General features: G+C 34.7%; 1 protein-coding gene across 1 annotated transcript in view; it reads right to left on the bottom strand.

Annotated features, from left to right (window-relative positions):
* Positions 1–12,255, bottom strand: part of LOC109275066 (transmembrane protease serine 11G-like) — a 30,134-nt gene extending 17,879 nt beyond the window's left edge. The window contains exons 1-5 of the mRNA XM_019463141.2: positions 12,203–12,255; positions 10,319–10,440; positions 8,306–8,424; positions 5,204–5,271; positions 4,410–4,570 (exon numbers count right to left, since the gene is read on the bottom strand). Coding sequence (XP_019318686.1) covers positions 4,410–4,570; positions 5,204–5,271; positions 8,306–8,424; positions 10,319–10,440; positions 12,203–12,255 — 523 coding nt within the window. The remainder of the gene's footprint in view (positions 1–4,409; positions 4,571–5,203; positions 5,272–8,305; positions 8,425–10,318; positions 10,441–12,202) is intronic.
* Between the last annotated feature and the right edge of the window lie 12,936 nt (positions 12,256–25,191).

Below are 25,191 nucleotides of genomic sequence, written 5' to 3'. Positions count from 1 at the left end.
ACACACATACACAAATGAGCTCATATATAACTATGATACCTGAATAAGCTCTATGGGTTTTATCTATGCCAATTTCTTGCCTTTGATGTTGTGCTATAGTTGTATAAGATGTTAACTTTACCAAAGGCTGGGGGAAGGGCGCAAGAGCATGAGATTTCCCTATAAATTACTTTGCAACCTCCTGTGAATCTATACTTATTTCAAAATATTTTTAAAAGTCAAGCATCCCAGTAGAAAGTCTGAATTACTTTTCTATTCTTCTTATAGAATATTAAAAACATTGTTATTTGAAGAAGTAATCAGAGAATAAATATGCAGTCAAAAAAATGTAAAGGGATAACAGTGAGGTATTACAGAGACATACCAAGAAACTAATTAATAAGAACAATGTCCTTTTTTTCTGGATTCTATATGTAGTATATTAGCTTTTTAAAATTTGTGATTTGTGATTTCTTTCTTATTCTAACTATTCACTTTCCTACCTAAAATAAAATTTATTTCAATAGTGGGTGAGATATTGGATCTGGTTAAAAAAGATAATATAGTGTTTGATTAGAAACAAGGCATGAAAGGGGTTAAATGAATTACTGGTAAATCTTCTGGTTAACTTATTATTATGCTAAATAAAACTGCTATGAAATATATTAAATACTAAATTTAGAAGGGAAAAGCCCTACTGGCTGAAAAAATTAAGACCAGAAAATGATTTTAAAATGTTAAAAATTTTTAAATTACACTAGTATGAATGAATAAAAGTGATATCACATGCTATTTGGCTTTGATCTGAGATAATTCACAAAGAGAGGCAAAGTTTATGCATTTTAAAAGCAAGCAAAAAAACCCATAACTGACCTAAATGATTAAAAAAAAAAAAAAGACTACCACTTACATTCTCTCCTAGAGTGTGAGGAGCATCAGATTATGCTAGTCCAAAATATGTCACTTTGGTATATGAGTTATTTTGAATCAAAGGTAAGTGAGAAAAAGCAGATACAAGAAATTCCTCTTGCCCTTCCTCTATTTGCCTAAAGGCAGGATGTAAGTTTACAAAGGTGTCCCTCTTCTTCTCTCTACCAGGAAGGAGAAAGGTTAATTCCTAGAGATAATTTTAGACCCTATCAGCCTGGAGAAGGCACCAGAAGAATCTTTATAACACTTTTACTAACTAGCCCTTATCTCTGTCCTTGAAAGCCTAAAACTGCTCTCCTTTGGTCTCTCATTTCTTCACAAATTTGTTCCTTGATGAAGATGCTATAAAAGCCAAATTCAAAGCCACCTCTTTGAGTTACTCATTTTCCCCTACTTTACTTCCATGTATACATCATGTTAATAAACTTTTGTTTCTTTTTTCTTGTTAATCATCTTTTATTACAGTAGTCTTTTATTATAATCAAGAACTCAGAAGTATGAAGGGAAAATTATTTTTCCTCCCTACAAGTAAATTCCATGAATTTTTCTTTATATTGTATATATTTATATGATGAAAAGAAACAGAAATAGAGGCATAATTAGGGATCATAAAAGAATTAATAATTTCATGAAAGGTTTAGAGTAAAATCAGTGACTAAAAGTACACTTTCTTGAGACACTGGCAATATTAGCTAATTCTCTCTTCCAACTAATTGTTTTTCCCTCCCTCCCTCCTTTCTCCCTCCCTCCCTTCCTCCCTCCCTCCCTTCATTCCTTCCTTCCTTCCTTCCTTTCTTCCTTTCCTTTCCCTTCCTTTCCCTTCCTTTCCCTTCCTTTCCTTTCCTTTCCTTTCCTTTCCTTTCCTTTCCTTTCCTTTCCATTTCTTTCCTTTCCTTTTCTTTCTTCTTTCCTTTTTCCCCCAAAATCTAGTCACTAGAATCACTGGAGAGTATTCTGACTTGTATAAAATGAGAAGAAATTTCATAAGGGTATAAATTTTAGAAAAAAATTCACCAAATTATGCATGAGCACTTTAAATTCTGCAATTTTTAAAAATGAGATATACATAGATAACTATTTATCAAACTTGTACTTTATTAACTCTGAAAGCTACACTCAAAGCTTCCCCTTGAGCTTTATTGTTATCCTGTATAAATTACTTTTGTAAAATTAAACCTAATATATTTCTGCATTGTTTTTTCTTTGTTGGACTCAAGATATTAGCCAACTAACTCTTCTAATATTTGTGTTTGGGGGCTATGTGTGTGTTTTAGCTTTCCAGATACCCTTTTCAAGAGATAAGTTAATCAATTCCCCAACTTCCTAGGATCAGTGTTGCTAAAGATACCTGAGAAAGTCCATAAAATAATACATTACATTAATATGTTTATACTTTTCAAAGCATTTTAAAGTTTTTCCAAAGGATAAATTTCACAGTTGCTACTATTTTCATTTTGCAAAATAGGAACTGAGACCATTTTAGCAACTGACCCAAGTCTGCACTACCATGGTTATCTCTGGGACACAGGTCTCCTGACTTCTAGTCTAAGGTTCTTCCCACTACCACCTGCAGTGTCTCCTAGAATACATTCCATGCATTTTTCTTTTTACTATATATACTGAAATGATTTCTCTTACTCTATGAAACTCAGCTTTTGTTTTTAAAATTTTTCTGTATTTTCATGCAGTTCTAAAAGTCTATATGGAAAAAGGAATGATTCCAGTTTCCTCAGTGTTCTGTGGTGATTGTTGATTTTAAGACTGCTTATGTTTCATGCCCACTTTCAGGAGATTGAGTTAGTTTACACAGTTAAAGATAGAACATTTTACAAATACCAACGTCCTGCCCTATGCTGAGTTTTGTGCTAATCTTGGGTATGTGGTTGTAACTACAGAAGACACATTTCTAATATTCAAGAATGGCAGTCTTTTGCAAAGATAGATGAAATAAAATATGTACAAATTAATTTCTAAGCACCCTCGGTAAACACCGAAGTCTCAGGATGAATGATGAATCTGAGAAGAGTTTTGCATGGGAATGAGGATTGTCTTAAAAGTAACTTGCTTTGATAGGCAACTGAAGATCTGGTGATGGATGGTTCACCAGGAGATCCCTGAATAGACCAATCCCCATCCTGATCCTGCTTTGATAGGCAACTGAAGATCTGGTGATGGATGGTTCACCAGGAGATCCCTGAATAGACCAATCCCCATCCTGATCCTGCTTTGATAGGCAACTGAAGATCTGGTGATGGATGGTTCACCAGGAGATCCCTGAATAGACCAATCCCCATCCTGATCCAGCAACACTGTGAAGGACCTAAGTGCCCTAACCCCACAAAGTGGGGGTCGGGGTGGGCAGATAGATCCAGAAATGATGGAATTTAAATTTCTAACATTTGGCTTCATGGGAGCTCAAGATTAAGTCACATTTTTTAAAAAGTCAACATTTCACATGTACCTATATCCTTAACAAAATGTTTTCTGCAGGAAGTCTTGTCTCTGCTATCTAAAGCCCAGCACATTGGATTCAGTCTACTCTGTTCTATGTGCATGATAAACAGAACTGAATGTTGGCCATTACTCACAGAGACTCAAAGTTCTTCAAGCTATTTTTTTTCTTTCTGACTTTTGCCAAACCAAATACAAGTTTCTCTTCTGTTAGTTTATTATAATGTATCTGCTCTAGTGCTCTGGAACAGTTTGGGGTGGGGGGAGGAATACCAAGGGAATACTTATTAGTAACTTAATTATCTGTCAGCCTTAGAGTCTCATATCATAGCTTACATAAGTTCTTGTAAATATGACAACTTCAAAGTTAATATATATGAGGCTAACAATAACCTTGGAATTATAATGAGCTTTGTTTAGTCTCATACCCCAAACATTTATCACCTAGTTCCTTATTATGCCTGTGTTGCAAATGATACGGTGCCTTTATGCCAGAGATAGGTATCATCAGGGTCTGACATTTTTCTTATTCTGTTTCCTCTATGGCCCTAGGCCAGTCCTATCCTGCATGCTGTAGGAAGTCTTATTGTAGTGGCAGAAAAAGAGCCAGGTCTCCTTTCACAGGAGCCCAAATTATGTTTGTGTTCCACATATCATGATTTCTGTGTTCATACCACTCTTACATTCTGGATTCAGATTGAAGAAAATATTGCAGCAGAAAGAGCCAGGCACTATAGATTACTGTATCAGTAGCAGAATGTAGGTTTTTATCTCATATATGCTTAATTAATTCAAACAATTCCACCAAGAACTTTAAAAAAATTATATTTGGGTTATAGTATAATTTATGTTTCATAATTATTTCTATACTAACCAAAGGAAGATAATATTTGGTGTCGATTGCGTGGGGATTTGTTTATTATTAAGTAAAGGAGAGATTTAAAAATGAAAAGTGGTTTCATTTTATGGTGAAATAAACTTTTCTCTGTAGTTGAGAATATTGCTAAAATGATAAACTCTAACAAGGGAAGGAAAATGACATTTCTTGCCTCTAAGATGAGGTAATGAAGTATCTGTCTTCAAGAAGCTGTCATTTAATATCAGCTTCTGATGCAAAATGTTGTCAGCTTGCCTTTTTATTGTGTCTGCATTGTTAGAAACAAACTGAAATTTAAGCAATACATCTGTTTTCAAACCATCATTACTTGACCTGAAAAAGAAAAACACCACAATGAGTGAAGTCATAGCTATAGTTGTGATTATTTTATACCTTAGTATTTAAATATTAGTTACATCTTCAAGAAAATCAACATAAATATTTTATGTATTTTATTGTCATGGATTTTTCCTCCTTCCTGTGTCATATAGGTGTTAATACCTGAATTATTCCCTCCTTGTGTAACTTGATCATATTCAGAGAAAGCTGAGTATCTGAGAGTTCTACATTTTTTTTTCTGGAAAAATACATCAAAAAACACTTGTTAAATCCATCAACTTTGTGTATGTTTTCTTGATTTTTAAAAATTCACAATATCTATTTATTGTTAAAAAATAAAGCAAGCAAAACTGAGAAGAGTATTTAAGGATTGTAAGAATCTTTAACTAAAATGCAAGTCTTTAAGAGGACAACCAGTAGAATATATTGTATCAATACCCAAACTAAGAAATTCTCTCCCTATAGGTACTCTATACAAAGAATAACAATTAAATGTAATAATATTAAAAAAATTGTGCTCTTGTTAAATCTGAGATTTTTAGATCCTGTCCACAAATGGAACAATTGAAAAATAACTAAATAATACAAATTGTCTTTTCATTATAAAAATTAATTAGTTGTGATTACCTGAGAGTGACAACATGAGACTTGATGTAATAATGATTTAAACTGGATCTTCGAAATATCTGATCTATCTGAAAAAAGAAAAAAAAACAACAGTAAAGAACTTTTAAAATATGAATTCACACATTTCAATATATCACAAAAATGCCTGTGTAAAATCTGCAGTTATAGCATTTACTTCTAAGTTTGCAACTAATCTCAGAAAGCTCATTTGGGCACAGTCCTGGTGTCATAAAGGTCATCCTTATAAGTGGATGCTGATTTTTGAACAATTTGTCACATGATCAAGGATGGCTGATATAAAGAGTTGAATTAAGCTAGATATTTCAGTAGCCAATATAAAATATACATAGGGATGGAGGTGCTGAGACTGAATTTCTCTGAAAATTTGATGTGTATAGTCATTATCGTTAAAGCTCAGCTATCATCATTGATTGAAGAATCAGTTTTGTAGGCTTTAGTGAAATTTTTAGGCCATGTTTTGATCCTGTGGCAAATGGAGGAGAGGTGCAGAATGTGTATTTATCAGGTACTTCCTAAAAAAACATATTCATCAAGAAAAAATGCATGAAATAATTACTTAGAAAAGACAAGACTACATATGCCATTTGTATGTCATTTTAGACTTTTCTCTGTGGGATAATTTCTCTGTACTATAAATTCCTAGAATAAATTATTTCTTACTAAAACCACAGCTTATTAAAGAATCTATGCTTTTACAAACCTGTTTATTATCATTCACTTGTCAATTTGGCTTCTTGAAAAAAAGACTGACCATTTGCCAAACCTTAAGTGAACTTGAGTCTCAATAATCAGTTTCCCAAATCAAAGTTGAAGAGCTGCAAATATTGAAACTGGGTCTGTGTTGAACAAATGCTTTTCATGCAGTTAATTTGATTTATCAGTTCTTTTCTGGCGAAGTACCATGCCATATCATATTGGATGGATTAGTGAGCATGTTTATTGAGAAATCAATAGCAAAAAAAATGAATGGCCATGTGTCTTCCTACTAACTGATTATAAAGGGAAAATTGGTTTTTAAGGAAATATTTTTATAGCATACATACATTTATAGCATACATACATTTGGTTTTTAAGGAAATATTTTTATAGCATACATACATTATTTGAGAAAACAAATACATATTCATTGTAAAAAGTTATAAAAAGCAAGCAATACAGCAAAAAGCATTAAAATAATTTCTAAGTCACCATATAGAGAACCTGCTATTTGTATTTTTGGTTATGTACTTCCAGATTTTCTACATACATTAATATGTCTTTATATATGATACTTACATATCTTATATATAATCATAAATTTTCTGCTTGCCTCTTTCCATTCTCTTTCCAATTTCATTATTTTTTCTTGTTTCTTTTGAAATTACTGCTTTGTGAACCATGTATTACCCATGGTAATTGAGAATATAAACAATTTAGATTATTGAACTCCACAAAAAGTTTCTAAAATTCATTTTAGTTACTGGTTTTAATAATTTCTTTTAGGAAATTATTTCCTAGAACTATAACTCATAGTCTAAATCAGGGGTCAGCAAATTACAGCCTGTAGGAAAAATCTAGACAACCATCTAAGAATGGTCTTCCCATTTTTTGAATAGTTGAAAAAAATCAGAAGAAGAATATTTTGTGACAACTAACAATTTAACAAAATTCCACTTTAAGTGTCCATAAAGAAGTATTACTGGACCATAGCCATACTTATTTGTTGTATTATCTTATGGCTGCTTTTGCACTCCAGTGACCGATTTGAATAGTTGCCAAGAGACCACATAACCTGCAAAACTGGAAATATTTACTATCTGGTAACTTACAGAAAAAAATTGCCAACTTCTGGTTTAAATTACTGTACTTCCCTTAATTATGTTGTCTCCATTCATACTCTAGAGGAGAGGGCCAATTCTAGTGCGTTATTTACTAGTCATCTCCTTGAAGTGTATTTTTATAGTCCTGCCACATGACAGGCACTGTTATAGGCACCAGAAATATAAGAATTAGTAGACTTAGCCCCTCACAAATTCAGAAGGACAAAGCCATACAAAATAATAATGTTGTAACAAGGTGGTAAGTGCTTTAGCAGAGGTGTATAAAAAGTTCTGTGAGAGCACAGGAAACAGATGCTAACATTTATTTGGACATAACTTTTCATACTTTTTATTCACAACATAAACCAGTCTTCAGAATAACTGAGGGAGGTAGGTGAAATTATACCTGTTTTGTAGTTAAAACTTTGAGGGGTCAAGGAGCTTTATCAAAGCTGATAGTCTGTCAAAAATTAAACTTTGGATATGAATATGGATGTCCTGACTTCAATGCTTAGACTGTAATTTAATATTTTGCTTCCTATAACAAAATATACCCTGCCCTGATTATTTTTTCTTAATCAAAATTTCCTTATGATGTGTTTTTGGAAAGACATGTCAATCCCACTCAGTTGTAACCTTCAACTCATTTCATCAGTTTTTACTTTTGGTTGAGGAAATGAAGAAAGAAATATGTCTAAAGCTGGCAAAATGATCTATCATCTTTGGTCAATGCTAGGCACAATAGGAGCTGTGTACACAACTGAAGTCTTCAGTGGAAGAAATGGTCTGTATGTTTCTGTGGTGTATTTTCAGGAATAAATGTTTAGTATAACTTGCCTGGTGGGAAATGTATGAGGGTCATAAATATATTAGGTGGTTAAAAATTGATACATGGTAATGTTTGTGTCTGAATGATTGAGTTATGTTTCCAGATAACTCTAATAATTTCATTTTTTATGTTTGAGCTATTTAATTTTTCTGTTGGGCTTCTATTATTTAGTCTTTGATGCAATTATTCTTTGTCCAGGGTATTTTTCCAATTTTCCTGTGAAAATATCGGTTAGAGTTGCTAGAGTTAGCAAACAAAAATGTGGTTACATTTCAATAGGTATAGGCATGTTTAAAATATTGAATGAAATATATTTTCAGGAGGATATGAAATTAAAATTTAACTGAGCATTCTGTATTTTATCTGGCAATCCCAGTATAGGTTCAATCATCTCTTACTTTATTTTAACCTTCTTCACAATAGTATTATTGGTAGAAATGATGCCAGACTTACCTCATTATTGACTTTTTGTTTCAGGTCTGTTCTAATTTTTGAGTGTTCAACTGAAAATTCAGGATTATATTGAATACTGGGGATCTGGAAGGAGGTTTGGTAATAGTAATATTTCTGATCTGGAAGGGAGAACAAAAATGGACGTTTTTGCTTTAGTTCATTTGAGTTGTATAAATATCAGAAGTAGAGGGGATAACATAGAAAAAAATCCTATAATTGATGAACTATTGGGATTTAAACATTCAATAGCTATGGCCAAAACCTCTCTCTAACCTTTTCTTTTCTTTCTCTTTTTTTTTTTTTTTGAAGTAAAATTGGCATATAATATTATATTAGTTTCAGGTGTACAAGATGATAATTTGATATTTGTATAAACTCCAAAGTGATCATCACAATGTCTTGTTATCGTCTGTCACCATAAAATTGACCCCCTTCACCCTTTTGGCCCATCCCCAACTTCCCCTCTGATAACTTCTTCCTCTCGAGTAACCACTAATCTGTATTATGTATTTATGAGTTTTGTTTTGTGTATTTGGCTTGCTTTTATAGACTGCCCATAAAAGTGAAATCATATAGTATTTATCTTTCTTTGTTTGACTTATTTCACTTAGTATAATGCCCTCAAGGTCCATCCATATTGTCTCAAATAGCAAGAATTCCTTCTTTTTTATGGCTGAGTAGTAATCCATAGTGTGTGTGTGTGTGTGTGTGTGTGTGTGTGTGTGTATCTGTATCTATATAATCACATCTTCTTTATTCATCCATAAATAGACACTAAAGTTTTTTGTGGATTTTGGCTACTGTAAATAATTCAGCAGTGAACTTGGGGGTGCATATATCTTTTTGAATTAATGTTTTTGTTTTCTTCAGATAAATTCCCAGAAGCAAATTAGCTGATTCATATGGTAAATCTATTCTTAATTTTTTGAGGAACTTTCATACTGTCTTCCATAGTGGCTATACCGATTTACACTCTATCAGTGTATGTGGTTTCCCTTTGTCCACATCTTTGCCAATACTATTGGCAAATAGTATTATTTGCCAAAACAAAATTATTTTATGTCTTTTTATTTTTTTAATTTATTTTATTAATTTTTGAGAGAGGGTGCAAACAGGGAGGGGCAGAAGGAGAGGGAGAGAGAATCTTAAGCAGGTTCAATGCCCAGCACGGAGCCGGACGCAGGGCTCATCTCACGACCGTGAGATCATGACCTGAGCCAGAATCAAGAGTCAGATGCTTAACTGACTGAGCCCCCTGGTTACCTCTATTTTTTGTCATTTTTATAATAGTCATGCTATAGGTGTGAGGTGATATCATGGTTTTGATTGCATTTCCCTGATGATTAGTGATGTTGAGTACCTTTTCATGTGCCTGTTAGCTATGTGTATGTCTTCTTTGGAAAAATGTCTATTCAGGTCTTCTGCCCATTCTTAAATTGCATTGTTTGGCTTTCTATTTTCGAGTTATTTGAGTTCTTTATATATTTTGGATATTACCCCTTATTGTACATATGAGTTGCAAGTATTTCTAACCTATTTTTAAGATCACACATTCTCAGAGTTATGTGGTTGTCAATTGTTTCATAATAAAATTATTACCTGTTAGTAATAATTCATACATTTAAGCTGTTAATTAGATAATGACAGAATATAATATATCCTCATAAGTTAACCTTGAAGTCAGAATTGCTACTAAAATAAATTTTACCCTCAGTACATTAAATATTATTAAGCCATATAATAATATGTATTGCATTGTTCAAGAGATAATATTATATGAACCAGTTCAAATTTTAAATGCTAGAAATAATTTTTATACATAAAGGATAATCATTTCCCAAATGTAGATAAGTTTATGCAAATTAATACTGCTTCATACGAAGTATGCATAGATTTATGAAAATTATTGTTGCAATTAAAATTGCACTCTATAATATTAGAAAATATTAGGCTTTGAAATAAATTGAGTGGCTCTTGAAATTTTCAAAATAATACAATGAGGTATATTCTTACCAAATGCCAAAAAATACACAAGGAGACCGATGATTATTGATAGAACCAACACAACAGCTGTGACAATAAGGGCAGTCATCCATGGTTTCAGTGAACTTGTCCTTCTACCCAGTGTTGCTGGCCTTTTGAGAGAGAGTTGTATATTAAAGTCAAATAGAACTTAAGTACTAAAATCTTAGTTTTTCATAGTTTTGATATAGAATTTTTTTTCTCTAGAATTCATGGTTAGCTCATATTACATTTAGTACATTAAATATATTGTTCTATAAAAAATAGAAAAAATACCAAAATACTGTTAATGAAAAATATAACTGATTGACATTTGACTTTATATTTTGATTTTAGAAAGTCAGAATTTTACTGCAATTGACTACTGTTTCATATACTTCCTGGTCCATCATGCTAGATTTTCTGAAATATGTTTTTCTTTGTTAGATGAACTAAAAACATATTTCACTCATGTGGTTCACATCCCAAAAGCCTCAAATAATGAGAGCATCTGGGTCACTCTTCTCATTCTAGCATAAACCCAACAGAGGCTCAAAGTGATTACTAAAGGCTCAAAGTTGGATACAATCAATGATATGGTAATAGCAATGTAATGGGACAGATGGTAGCCATACTTGTGGTGAACATAGCAAAATGCATAAACTTGTCAAATTACTAAGTCATATACCTGAAACTAATATAGCACTGTGTGTCAATAATACTCAAATAAATAATAATAATAATAATAATAATAATAAAACCTTAAAGTTGGGTGTTGGGGGAACTGGAATTAGGACTTTGGCTTTTGGGGCTTTTTTCAGACCTCTGTACTTAATCCCATAATCCTGATTTATATGACAAGTAACCTGTAATGCATATGAAGAATATCTAGAATAGGACAGGTTGAAGAAAAACAATAGAGCTATAAGGAAGAAATAATCGGTAGATAAAAAAGAGATCATCAATATAATGAACAAATAAATAATTATAGCTCAGGACTTTGGACCCGGGAACTTCGTGGTATGAGAACCACTGGTTTGATGAATATCTATTTCATAGGGCTATACGATTTCAGACCTGTGATTTTTAATAGATGATATTGGATAAAACAGGCCATATTTACTTGAGTAAATAATAAATTTAAACAAAAATATTAAGACAATAATAGTACCAGTAGTATGCAAATATGGCAAAAAGCATGAAAGTGGTATGCAAATGACTGATATTTCGGAAAAACAGTGTGGAGGCAGGGGGATGTGACAAAGTTCTGTCCCTATCCCAGAGTCAGGGCCCAAAATCTAAAGGCTAAATCTGGATAATTACAGAATTGAGACAGTCTAGAATAAAACTGGCATGGCTTGTCCAGGAACATCTCATTCATGGGAGAACTAGGCAGGAATATGTCTCTGAAAGTTAAAGGTACCGGTTCTTGTTCTGTTAAAATTACACATGTAAAAGCAGAAGAAAGAATTACCTTCCCTGGATCGGTGGATGGTTGTGGTAAAGTGGAAAGTAGATCAGCACTAAATAATTGAAGATATCACCTTGGGGTACCTTTTGGCATCAACAATCTGGAAAAAGTGGGGATATTTCTGTATCCTTGTATCTTCACAAAGAAGTTAGAGGCAGTTTCCTCACCCAAGAACCATCAACTTGAGCTCTAATAAATATCTCAGGTAGCACTGGTTCTGAGTTTTGTTGTGTTTCTGGAAGGAGCTAAAGTTACTCTGGCTTGCCACTCTTTCTTTGGTTGGTAGCAAGACAAGAGTATTAAAATCTACAAACATCTGAGGTATCTTTAGAAGAGCTGGGCAAGGAAAGAGCTGATGAAAATATTCACTGCCTTTATTAATAGAAGACCATGGGCAATCATGAACTCATTCAGTTAACATTTACCAAGTTTCTTCGTGTGCCACTTTCTGCTTGGGATTCAAAAGTGAATAAGACATAGTCTCATCTTCAAGAATGTGTAACCTAGCAACACATTAAGTAACTACTAAAATACAAGAGATAAATACCATAATGGAATTATGTCCAATAAGCAATGAGAGATGAGTGTATACAAATGGTTTTGCCTTAGAGAACTTATCCTTTGAACAGGGTCTTGGAGGCTGAGGAGGAGGAACTGGTGAGAATGATGTCTACCACAGGCAGAGGGAACAACATAAACAAAGACAAGGATTTCTCAAGGATATACATGAGAAAGTAGAATTTATGAATGAGAATATAGATATACCTAATTAATGCATGTATTAATGCATATATTCATTAGTTAACTCAGTGAATATTTATTGAACATTGCTATGTACAAAACAGGGGAATATAATGAAGAATATTCAATAGATCTTCCTCTCAAGGAACTTATAGTCTTATAGAGAAGGATGGCATTGTACCAAATTGCTCCTAGAGCTGTAGAGTATTTCTAAGACAATTTCAGAGAAGGACTAATGATTTCTCTTTGGAGGAAACAGTGGTTGAAAAATAATAATTTTTATTTATTTATTTTAACCATGATAATTTTTTAAAGCTTGAAAATGCTGGACCCATCTTTCCTCTCCTCTGAGTCAGATATGGAAAACCATTCATAAGGAGGCAATTTAGTTTCAAAAAAAAATTCTCCTTGAACTGTTTTACTTCTAACACCAGAAACATCACTAAGAATGAATTATAGTCTTACATACGGGTCATATTGAAAAATTGTGTGAGTACATTTTCTTTGTTTTTTTATTTAGAATTTTTTTTTAACATTCATTTTTGAGAGACAGAGACAGAGCGTGAGTGGAGTGGGGGGGGGGGGGGTGCAGAGAGAAGGAGACACAGAATCCAAAGCAGGCTCCAAGCTGTCAGCACAGAGCCCGACACAGGGCTCAAACCCACAAACTGTGAGATCATGATCTGAGTGGAAGTCAGATGCTTAACTGACTGAGCCACTCAAGCACTCTGAGTACATTTTGTTAATTATGTAGACATGCCCTAAAATGTATTCTTAAATGTTTTTTTAAAAAATAAAATAATTTTTCTTCCTGATTTTTTTCAGTACTAATCTAATTTTAACTTAAAAATTGATGAAATATCACTGGCTGTTCTAGATTGGTGGAGTTTGTACCTCATAGGTACTTGGCAAATATTTGTCTACTAAACAAAATTATGTGTCATAAAAAAGCAGGCAGCCCTAAACTATTTGTGACAAAAAAAAAAAAAAAAAAAAACCCAAAAAACAAGAAAACGCTTTTCAGCAGAGTCTTGCAAGAGATTAATTTCTTCAAATATGGTAGGAGGAGAAATGATCTTAAGCATTTATGTGGGATAGAGATACAATTATAAATTTTGCACTTAAAAATCTCTAAAGGACAATTCTTTCCTTCTCTTGCTTTCCTGGCTTCTCCTTCCCCCAATCCTTCCAATTCAAAGAATTGAATTTTGGTCAGACTATCCCAGCCAGATGACTAAACAGATTCAGTGTAGTATAGGAAAATCCAGCCTTAGAGAAACCTTTGACATTCAAACAAACAAAAACACTTAAAGTGACCTCACCTTTGAAGTGTTTATGCCAAAGCAAAGATGAGCAGTGACAAAAGTTACTCATTCAACAGGTCAATCACAAAAAGTCAAAGCATTTTTGATCCCTCCCCCCCCCCCCCCCCCCTTTGGTTACATTCTGAGTGGCTCATTATCCAGACTGTCTCATGGGGAGGTATTTATTAACCAAAGCTCAGCAGAAGGGAATGAACTCTCCTTGCTCTTATCAGTGTCAGCCATTTTCTTTCAATGTAACAATTTTTTACCAAGGTACATATTCAGGTCCTTCCCATTAGATAGCTCTCCTACCATCTACTGTTTTCCTGGAGCTTTTAAACATTTTACATAACCATAATATTGTCCCTCAGTGATTCAAAGATGAGAGATAAAGGGTTTTCTTTCTGCCACAGCCATGGCCACATGACTTGAAGGGTTCATGGTCTCTGAAAGAGGTTATTCATTGTAGTTAAGGATGTGGGCTCTGCAGCCGGCCTACCTGATTTCTTATCCTGGCTCCTCTGTGGGACCTTGGGCAGTCCTTCAACTTCTTTGTGCCTCAGGTTCCCTTTACCAAATGTGGGTAATGATACCTATCTTGTGAGATTATTGCAAGGATTAAGTGAGTTAATATACCTAAAGCATTTAGGATAGTAACTAAAACCTAGTGAAGACTTAGGAGTTTTGATTATTTTATTATTTTTATTATCAAAAGCAGCAGACAAAGGATATCAAGCAGATATCCTTGTACATAGATGAGATGGAATGAACTGGTAGAAAATATGTGCTGGATGGTAGATGTGCCCCTCATGAAGGAAAGAGGTGAGAATTGGTGCCCAGGACCTTGGAATCTGAGTGACAACACTGGCCAGAAACTATGCAGAGACTGGGAAGCCCCTTAGGAGCCTAGAAAAGCCCTGATGATCTCCAGGGAGAGTTCCAGCAGATAAGAGTCTAAGCTTGAGATAAGGGGGGCTACCAGAGCCTTCAAGAGTAATCCCTAGTTTCAGAAGTGGGCATTATCAGATGAACACATTTTGGAGAATCCATAAGGGGAAGAATTACAATAATGGATATGAGAAAATTTCAGACAAGATAATTGAATCATCTGGCTGGGGTTTTAACCCATTGCCTAGGGAAGACAGAACAGTTCTGGAAGAAAGTTGTTGTTGTGTAAGTATCAGGAGGTGATGGTGTTATTATCATAGTAACAGTGGCTTAGCAGTGATGATGATGATTTTAATTGTACCACCAGATATGATGAGACTTGCATAAAATCTGTGATGTGAGTAGAAATACTACAAGTTGTTTAAAAGATTAAATGAAAAGATATGAGCTTTCTTTTATCTTTCGTGTTCTGACAAGCTCTGTGTCTTGTTTCTATAACTCCACATTATGCAAATAAGGTAGACATAATGTCTCATAAGTGAAAAGTTGACTAATGTCATAATTAACTGGTATTTTAGCTGATAAGAGTTCAGAAGAGGATAATTGAGTTCTGTTCATGAATGCAAATTTGCATGAAGTTCTATAAGAAGCTGTTTCTTGAAGGAAATTTTAATTTTTTTTAAGTTTATTTGAATTGAGGGAGTGTGTGTGTAAAAGTGAGTGTGTGTGTACATGTGTGCGTACACACGCGAGTCGGGTAGGGGCAGAGAGGCAGGGAGAGACACTTCCAAGCAGGCTCCACACTGACAGAGTGCAGAGCCCAACGTGGAAGTCAAACTCACAAACCATGAGACCATGACCTGAGCTGAAATCAAGAGTAAGATGCTTATCAGGCTGAGACACCCAGGTGTCCCCCTTGAAAGAAAATTTAGAGTATTGAGGCAATTAAAACCTGATGAGGACCAAAAAGTTGCATAGGCCATTGGCTTATTGGGTTATTGAAGAGAAGGTGATTGGCCAGAGAAGTACCATACTACTTTGGCCAACACTGGTTCAGTTTTGTTGGTACATTTTCTTGCTCTTATTAATATTTTCAAGTAAGCATCATTTATCCTTAATCATCTCTCTTCCTACTGCTGTTTAATGACAAATTTTGACCTCCACAAGAAGGCAGGGGTTGTTTTGAACATTGAAGCATGCACAGATGTATTAGCTACAAATATTTTCTAATGAACAAGTTCTACTGTCACTGTATCTAACCACAGGGAAATATTTATTTCTAAAAATTAAATTTGAAATGTGAAAAGAAAATGAGGTAAAGCCTTTCTTGAGTCAGAAAGAACTATTGAAAGAAAGGTTTGTTACTGCTAGAGAAGTCACATGAGTGCCCAAAGGGGAGAGTAATGATAGTTAGGTAACTTTGACAGCTTTAGTGAATAACTGTCAGGAGTTTTTACATTTAATCAAAACACATTTTGAGCTGCCAGAGCCTTTTGATGTCTTCCTTTATTTCTTTAGCAACTTTATTGAGATATAATTCACATACCATACAGTTTACTCATGTAAAGTGTAGAATTCAATGGTTTTCATTATATTCACAAAATTAACTATCACCACAATCAATTTTTAAACCTCGTATTACCCCAGAGACTCTGTACCCATTAGCAGTCCCTCTCTATTTTTTCCTAGCTCCCTGACTTTAGGCAATGACTAATCTACTTTCTGTCTCTATTGTTTTGTTTATCCCAGACATTTCATATTAACAGAATCAATCATATACCAAATGTCTTTTGTATTTGTCTTCTTTTGCTTAGCATAATATTTTCAAAAGCTATAAATGTGATGGTATGTATCATTTCATACTGTTTTCCATAGTGGGAGGTAAGACTTCATTTGTTTTCTTTTGCCAAATAATATTCTATTTTATGGGTATGCTATATTTTATTTGTATATTCATCAGGTGATGGACATTTGGATTGTCCCTACTTTTTGGCTATTATGAATCATGCTTCTCTGAGCATTCATGTTCACATTTTTGTCTGGAAATGTGTTTTCATCTCTTTTGCATGCATAGCTAAGAGTGGAATTTCTCGGTCTTATGATAACTCTATGCTTAACATTTAGAGGAACTGCTAAACTTCCCCAAAGTGCCCACACCATTTTACATTCCTATCAAGAGTGTAAAAATGTTATAATTTCTTCACACCTTCACTAATCTTTTCTTTTTTCTCTTTGCTTCTCCATAGTGTTTTTTCTTTCCGTTTTCTTCCTTCTACTCATTTCTTTTGCTTTGTTCTTATTGTATCACCACCCTCTTTTTAGCGAAGTCTGTACATTTCTTATTACACTCTTCCTTTACTTCCCTTTATTTTTTTAAATAACATTTTTAAAAGACAAATATATGTGTTAATAAGATTATTCACAGTTTTCTAGATTACCCACTCTCTGAACCTTGAAATCATAGGACATCTCCCTCTGCACAACTGCTTCACATAGTCAGTCTACCTCTGAATTTTCCTTCCCATTTGTCTCCTTCTTTGCATGTCCTTAACATCATCATACTTCAGGCATTCAATGTGTCTCACCTGGACAAACACAGTAGCTATTAATAGATCTCTTCATGCCCAGATAATTTCCCCTCAAATACATTCTACAGTGTTGCTGCCAGAATTATCTTCCAATTATACACTTCTAATAATGTGATTCTGTCATTCAAAAACCCTTGAATATTTCTCATTGTGTGTGCTATAAGCTCTTTGGGTTAGTATTCATTCATTCGTTCAATCATTCATTGAGGATATATTTATAGAGATCCCACTATGTGCTAAAACTGATTCTGCTGCTGGAAAAACTGTGGCAAAGACCGATAAGTTATCTCCTTTTATGGAGCTCACAGGCTAGTGGAAAGAGGCTGAAAATAAGCCAAAGAATAAGTTTCATCTCATGAAAACAAAGCATATTAATGAATAGAGAGTGGATGCCTAACTGAGTAGTAAGGAGTTGTCCCTGCAGAGATGCCATTTCAGCTGAGAGGTGAATTGTGAAGAAACAGCTTCTAGAAACTTTACTTCTGAGTAAAGAACAACTAGGTGGCAGCAAGTTCCTAAAGCTAGAAAAAGAGTGTGAGCTTGTTGAGTTCTTGAAAGAAATCAGGCCGGGGTGCTGGATCATGATCGGTCCCAGAAAGAGTAGAAGAGGTTCAGCCAGAGGGACAAACAAGTATCAAGTCATGGGGCCCCTGAAGGCAATGCCAAAACACTGATAATTCAAAGTGTCATAGAAACCCACTGGACAACTTTAAATATAGGAAGAACATGATATAATTTAGATTTTTAAGAGTCTTTCATTTGGTGTGTCTAGCTTAATTCTGGGTTTTTAGTGGATAGTACTTCTCTTCACATGTGTTATTCTGTTTCTTACATTCACCCATTCCTGTTTTGCTCACAACACTTCCTCTGCCTAAAATATCCTCTCTTCCCCTGTATTTGTAACCTCCTCTTTTCACAGCTGCTGGTATTTCCATTTCTGGAAACCTTTCGATGTGCTACTCCAATGCCTTCTCCCTCCTCTAAGGGCCAGTTCCTTTCACTGCGATCCTACTCCAGTTAGCAGCCACCTTGAAGTTTCCTCTACTGCGTTGTTGCTATTTTGTTGGGTTGGTTGTGTTCTATTTCATGTTCTGGTTATTTGTGTCACTTTGTCCTTCACCCTGCCTCAGCTGTCCAGCAAGATATATGTTCTATATCTTGTTATTACCAATAACTTCAATTTCTCCACAATCTAAATTTTAATCAACCAGCTCTGCAACTACCACCACTCTTTTTTTTCCAGCTCATTACCTTAGTACCCTGACTTCACCCCCACTGGTACTTACAATACATGGATCCTACTATCTTTTCACTGTCTTCCATCACCCTCATGGTGACATTGCTCTCTTACTTGGCATAAACCCCATGGTCTCTAATTATACTCATTCCTGGCATACATCTTTCATCCTGTAATCTTCTCTCTGTGATAATCATCTAACAAAACTCCAACCCTGGTTAAATACAACTTTATACCTACTCTGTGTTTATACAAATATGGCTGGGAAAAAAATACCCAATTTTGCTGATGAGTCTCATTTTAATGCAGGAGCACTAACCTCAAGTTGGCCTCAGTGCTTCCTTGCCATAATACTCATTTAGTTATTCTTTCTTTCTCCCAGTGTGAGAAATAGATAATTATTCATACCTTGTCTCTTCAAATCTTCAATACCTCCTCCTTCATCCTCACCCTCAGCTAGTGGCCTTAAAACAATTTCACTGAGGAAATAGAAATAATCAGAAGAAAGCATCCACCAACACATCTGCCACCCCTATTGTGCTTTTTTATCTCTTATTTCTGTGCCCATCTGTGTTCTCTGCCTTTCTTCTTGTTATAACAATACTGTTTAACACAGTGTTTGGCCCAAAGTGGGCAATAAATTTTGGTTTATTCATTGAACTGTTCTGTTCAAAACATTGTTCTGTTTTCTGCAGAGACAATGAAATTTAACTGAAGGGCATATGGGACAAGGAGTGAAAACATTGGGTTCTAGTCTTATCCCCCTACAATCTGAGAGAATCACTTTGAAAAGATGAAGTCAAGAATTAAGACAATTATCTAGATAATTTCTCCTAATTGCCCAGAGAGTTTTCTCAATATCCCACTCAGCTGTATAATCTGGTCTGTATGTGATCTGTCACATATTTGAAAGTTCTCTGGGTTGCTGTGGCCTCATGAGGAAGAAAGAAGCTGACAGTAGCGTATTTATTGGATTGTATCTTAATGCATGTATTGTGCACTATTATGGGTCAGGCTTTTAATAAGATGTTTGAAGACAATACCATGTTACAATATTTTACACATTTTTACATGATATTCCATCTCTTCTAGATAATTCTGCATGTATCACACAGTCTTCAACAGAAAACAAGCAATATTTCTCACATTACTTTTTTTTTTTTTTAAAGAGATTGCTTTGGTCACAGCAGCCTTACCAGCTTTCTGAAGAGAGGTTGCATGTATGGGGTGGAAAGAGCCCAGGTCGTTTTCAGACAAAATGCCTTTGCTTTCACTAGTCACATGACCTTGCCTCATTTATTACAGCCTGAGTTTATTAATCTGGAAAATGCAGATGACCCCTACAGAGATATAAGAATGAAGAGCTAGTAAATTCTTACTTGATATTAGCTCTTGCTATCAGACTTGGATGAGGAAGACTGGTTGACCCTGCTGAACAAAATGGGATGGCTTAAAAAGTATAAAAAAAAAAAAAAGAAAAGAAAAAAGAAAGAATGAAAGAAGAGAAAAATATAAACACTCTGTTCTGACTAAGGCAGTCCAGCCACTGCGTAGAAGTCACACTCATTTGGGAGATTCCTGTCTATGTGATAACTGAGTGTACAGACAGTTCTCTTGTCCCCAGTTTCCTATGACTCATCCTCACATTTCAGTGGCAAAATACCTGCCACAGGGTGACTGTATTACTTCAGTTAAATATAAATGGCATTTGTATATATATGATAAGCTATCTTAATTGTTGGGAGTTCTTTCTGTCTGTGTTTGATAAATTTGCACAGTGTAATCAGAGCCTCGTGGGGGTGGTTCTAGAGAGTCTTAGGGCCCCTGAGAAGATAGGGAGTGGTCCTTTAGTCAAGGATGCCCCACCTTATTTCAAACAGGTTTGGGAGAGCGGAGGGTGAGATAGAGGGTGGAAGGGTGAAGCACAGGTCACCCTAACAATAATAATAATGATAATAGCTTTAATTTATATAGCACTTTATAGTTTTTAAAGAGCTTTATCATACCCCGTAACACTTGATCTGCACCCCCATCCCATAACTTTGTAGAGTTCACATGGTATGATTTGCCTATTTTTCAATTGAGGCTATAAAGATTTACCCAAGAACATAAAAGTACTAACTATTGGAGCCCACCTAAGTTCCTCGTCTTCTACCTATGAACATTTTTCTCTGTGGAACACAGGTTCTAATCCAAAATTACGACAGCAACGACCAGTGGGGCATGTGAGAAAAATAGAAACCTGGGAAAAGGAAGGGAAATTTTGTTGAGCAGAACTGTATGAAAAAAAAGCAATTTCATTTTCAGCCCAAATCCAAGGATCTGGAAGAACACCAAGACTCAGAAAAATAGTACATGGCAGCACTTAAGAGCTTCTAGTATTTTGTGGAGTAACCAGGGCAACCAAAGCCTTACAGTGGAGCTGTTCAGCAGACCATGTGGGAGAGGCATGCCTTAGTCACATGTCTCACGACAGTGAGGTCACCGACTATCTGGGCTATGACCTTCAGGGAACCCAAAAAAGCAGTAGAGGACAGAAAATGATTTTTCCTGTTGGAGGGAACTAAAATCCTTTGTGGAAGAGACTTAATTCGCTTATAAGTGGGACAGTTATAAGCCATTCTATGGAGTCTATTCTCAGAAACCTAAGTAAGAATCTAAGTCAAAGAAGTATAACAACCCCCTAGAAAATCACCTAGTCATTTGTTACACATGTGTGTCTGGCATAAGGGTCATGATTAAATAAATCCTAACACACTAAACTGTCTTCTAATTGGCACCTTCACTGGGGTCCATTAGCAATGATAACCTTTCACATTTGTAATCTTTTGTAGTTTTCATGGTGTTTATCTGAAATATTGGTACAGCAATAAAAATAGGTCTTGTGTATGGTCCAAGGACACATTGCTATTAACTAGAGGAATTTTCATTTAGGTGTTCTGACTCCAAACCCAGTGTTTCTTCCCTGCTATTTGCTCTAAGCTGCTATTTATTTTGTAAGGGGGACATTTCAGTAATCTGGATTTTAATTTATTAGTTCTTCATAAAATAGAGATTATTTAGAGGGCACAAGAATATTTTGCCAGAGAGTTGGTATTTGAGCTTGAATTGCAAAAATTATAGAAGATTCCATTTGATAAACTTGAAAGGACTGGAAAATTCAGGTAGTTACAATCAAAGCAATATTTAGCCATAGTAATTATAAAAAAGCATCAACCATGAAACTTAAAAATCAAAATTTCCCCTGCTGTGTTTATGATTTTATTTTTATGTATGCTGAAGTATATAAGTACCCTCTATAATAAACCCATAATGAGCATGTGTTTTAAAAAGTAGGGCTTCTAATTTGCATTTTCTTGAGGATTTCAATGTGGTCAAAGCTAAAACTTAACACCTATTACATTAACTAAATAAGGAGGCTTTCTGTATTGTGAGTCTAACAACCCCAGTTACAATTGCCACTTCCCTACGTACATAAAATGTACTCATCTTCAAGAACTCACTCAAGTGCTGTGTTTGAAGTGTTCATATTCTGTCCTGCTTAAAATTCATTGTTCTTTTTTTGAATGATTTTCAAATTTTAGTTGCAATCATCACAATTTTTTTTTGCCATAAGCACTAATATCTCAAGGTAATTTCCTTACATTTTTAAATGAACTCATTTTTAATATAGCCAATCCCTAAGCAATAATATCCATCAAATGCTGAGTTTGATATAGTAGCTTTATCTTCTCTATCATACATTAAAATAAATCCTACCTAAAGTCATTTCATTTGTCACCAGCAGTATGGGTACTGGTCTTTCAGGTAATTTTGCTGAAGTGCATTGATTATACTCGTACTTAACATTTATTCAATTTTAAATTGTATTATATTCATTACTACTTATTGTTCTTTCAATCATCCCATTACCAGAAATCAGGTTTCCTTTATTCCCCTACCATGTACCCAGTTACAAGTCTTGTCCTTGGTAGGAATTGAGTACATTCATTGTTATTGTTGAAATAAACTAACATTGAGCTCATCTTATTATTACTTAGATCTTTTGTTTGCATAAGAAATTTCTCAGTATCCACTTACTATGACCCCTGTGTATGAGTCTGAAATTCTATGTGGTTTATTTACCAAAACTGAGGATTAAGTTTGCATTTTAACTCAGTAATATGCCAATATCTAGGAAATTTGGAAGGAGTTTTTTCTTAGATGGCTAATGAACTGGGAAACAGAAAAACTTTGCCGTGAATCTGTGAAATAGGATTAATTGCAGATGGACTGGGCAATAGTACTTTCAGACTACAAACTTCCCTTCCATAAGTCTATAAAATAAAATAATTATTGCACACTACTTATTCCTATAGGGACATTTAAAATATTGTACTACGCCAACACTGTAAAAAATAGTAAATAAAAACCCCCCAAAATAAAAAAAACCCACTTTGTGTTTTACTTAAATGCCACACCAGAAGGAGAACTCTTCTTTTAAAAACTGCCTTGTTTGTATAAATTGTGTCTTTTTCACTGTTTTAAGTATTTGATACCAAGCATTGATAAAAAGTTGATACTTTTGCTTGCAAAGTTCTTGGAGCTAACAGGTTAGATAAATCAGTATCACATGATCTTAGTTTATTTTCATGTTTTGCTTTTGCATTTTTGCATGAGATATTCACTTCCTAAAAATGGCATGTAGACATCATCACAGGAAACACTAAATAATTTGACTACTTTTTTTTAAAGGAGAGGAAAGTGAATAATAATAGATCAAATCTTCTATTTATCAATTTTTCATAAATAAAAGGAAAGTCAAATGGCAAATTTTAAGTTATATGTTCCAAATATGAAAAGGAATAGGTAGGTTGGCTTACAAACATGGATTTAAAACATTCAATATGCATTAGCAGTTTTACTTTACCATTTAAAAATGATTATTAAGTTTATACTTATACCAGGTACTTCTGGTAACTGAGATTATGGCAGTGAACAATCCAAGTACTGTGTCAAATTCATTATTGTACTTTTAGCACATGGAATATGGTAGGTGGTCAATAATTTTCTTAATTGAAATAATAGGAAGAAAGGAAGACTCAGAGAGGAATCTTAACGAAGACTGACTAACATTTAAGATATGGGCAAAGAATGAAGTCTGAAAACCACAGAGGAAAATAAAGAGGAAAGTAAAGTGTGATATGATGATGAAAGAGGATATTCAAGGAAGGATTGATCCACAGTGGCATACACTGTTGAGAAATCAAATATGATAAAAATGTAGAAACCCATTGGGTTAAGCAGTAGTGAATCACTGGTGACTATGACAGGAAAAGGAACAGAGTAGTGGCATTATAAACAAAATGTCAGTGGATTTGAGGATAAATTGGGAGTGAGGAGACAGAAAGGCAGATGTAAACGTTTTCCCCCCATGAATTTGACTATGGATGGGAAGATAGTAAGTCATCAAGGCATATGGGTTGATGGAGGATTTTTTTCCCCTTGTGAATGGGACAGTTTTGAGTATGCTTACAATGGTGTTAACAAGCCAGCAGAGACCCTGAGGTTGGGTGGATATTTGAAGGATCCTGGATTCTAAACTCTTAGTTTCCTACATATAAAATTGCTATTTGTGGAGGTCAAAAGTGTTCATGTATTATTGACCTTTTCATATGGCTTAACCTAGAATGAAGAATTTGGACACACTGTAGTCATCCAGTTAGAGTATGAATGGATGTAGGTAGGTTTGTTGGTTCAATGTCAGGAAGTTGAAGGAATTCTTTTCTAATTGATAAATCACATTCTCTGTTTGAAGTAGTAGACACATGAGAGGACAGGTGGTGAGAATTGGAAATTTGGAGAGGCTGGAGGAGCTGGAAATAGCAGTGGAAAATGGGAGTACAGACTAAGGGAATGTAGTAGGAATGCTGGAGAGAGCTGAATCCTAGATGAATTGGCACCTCTTGTACATTTGTGAATTTTCTGGTCTGGGCAGGGGTGAGCCACTGTTCAGACAATTATATTCTCTCTAGAATTTATCCAGGTGTGAATGATGAAAGAAAAAAAGGACAATAGAATATAGTGGAGTTTGCCATCATTAAAAAATTTATTGAAATGACAAATATAAGGATCACAAGCAAAACAAAAACGTGTGTGTGTGCGCGCACGCACGTGTATGTGTTGGGGATGGCAACTAATAGGTATGAAGAATTCACAGATTAGAAGAGCCAATGAATAAAAAAAAAAAAACCTTATGCACTAGAAATAACTAAGACTTTAAGAAGGAAGGTTAGAATAGAAATAGTTGTCCAAAGTTATGATTCAGAAAGGTAATTCCAAGTCATGACCAAGTCTAGGGTGTGGACATGAGAGTAGTATTTGAAGACAATATTCTAGAGATGAGAAGATCGAGGAAATAAATGACTAGGATGTGGCAGATGAAGCACAAAGGTAGTGATGTTACCTAGAGTAAATGTAGGGCGTGAAGTAGAAGAAGAGATGGGGAAGCAAGTGCCGGGGTGCCTGGGTGGCTCAGTCAGTTAGTTAAGTGCCTGACTCTTGATTTCAGCTCTGGTCATAATCTCATGGTTTGTGGGTTCAAGCCCAGCATCAGGTTCCATGCTGACAGCACAGAGCCTGCTTGGGATTCTCTCTCCCCTCTCTCTGCACCTCCC

The sequence above is a fragment of the Panthera pardus genome, unplaced genomic scaffold (assembly GCF_024362965.1).
Source record: "Panthera pardus isolate Hobbes unplaced genomic scaffold, ASM2436296v1 HiC_scaffold_13, whole genome shotgun sequence".
NCBI lineage: Eukaryota > Metazoa > Chordata > Mammalia > Carnivora > Felidae > Panthera > Panthera pardus.
The sequence above is the reverse complement of the archived record's forward strand: the minus strand, read 5'-3'. Positions and strand labels throughout refer to the sequence as shown.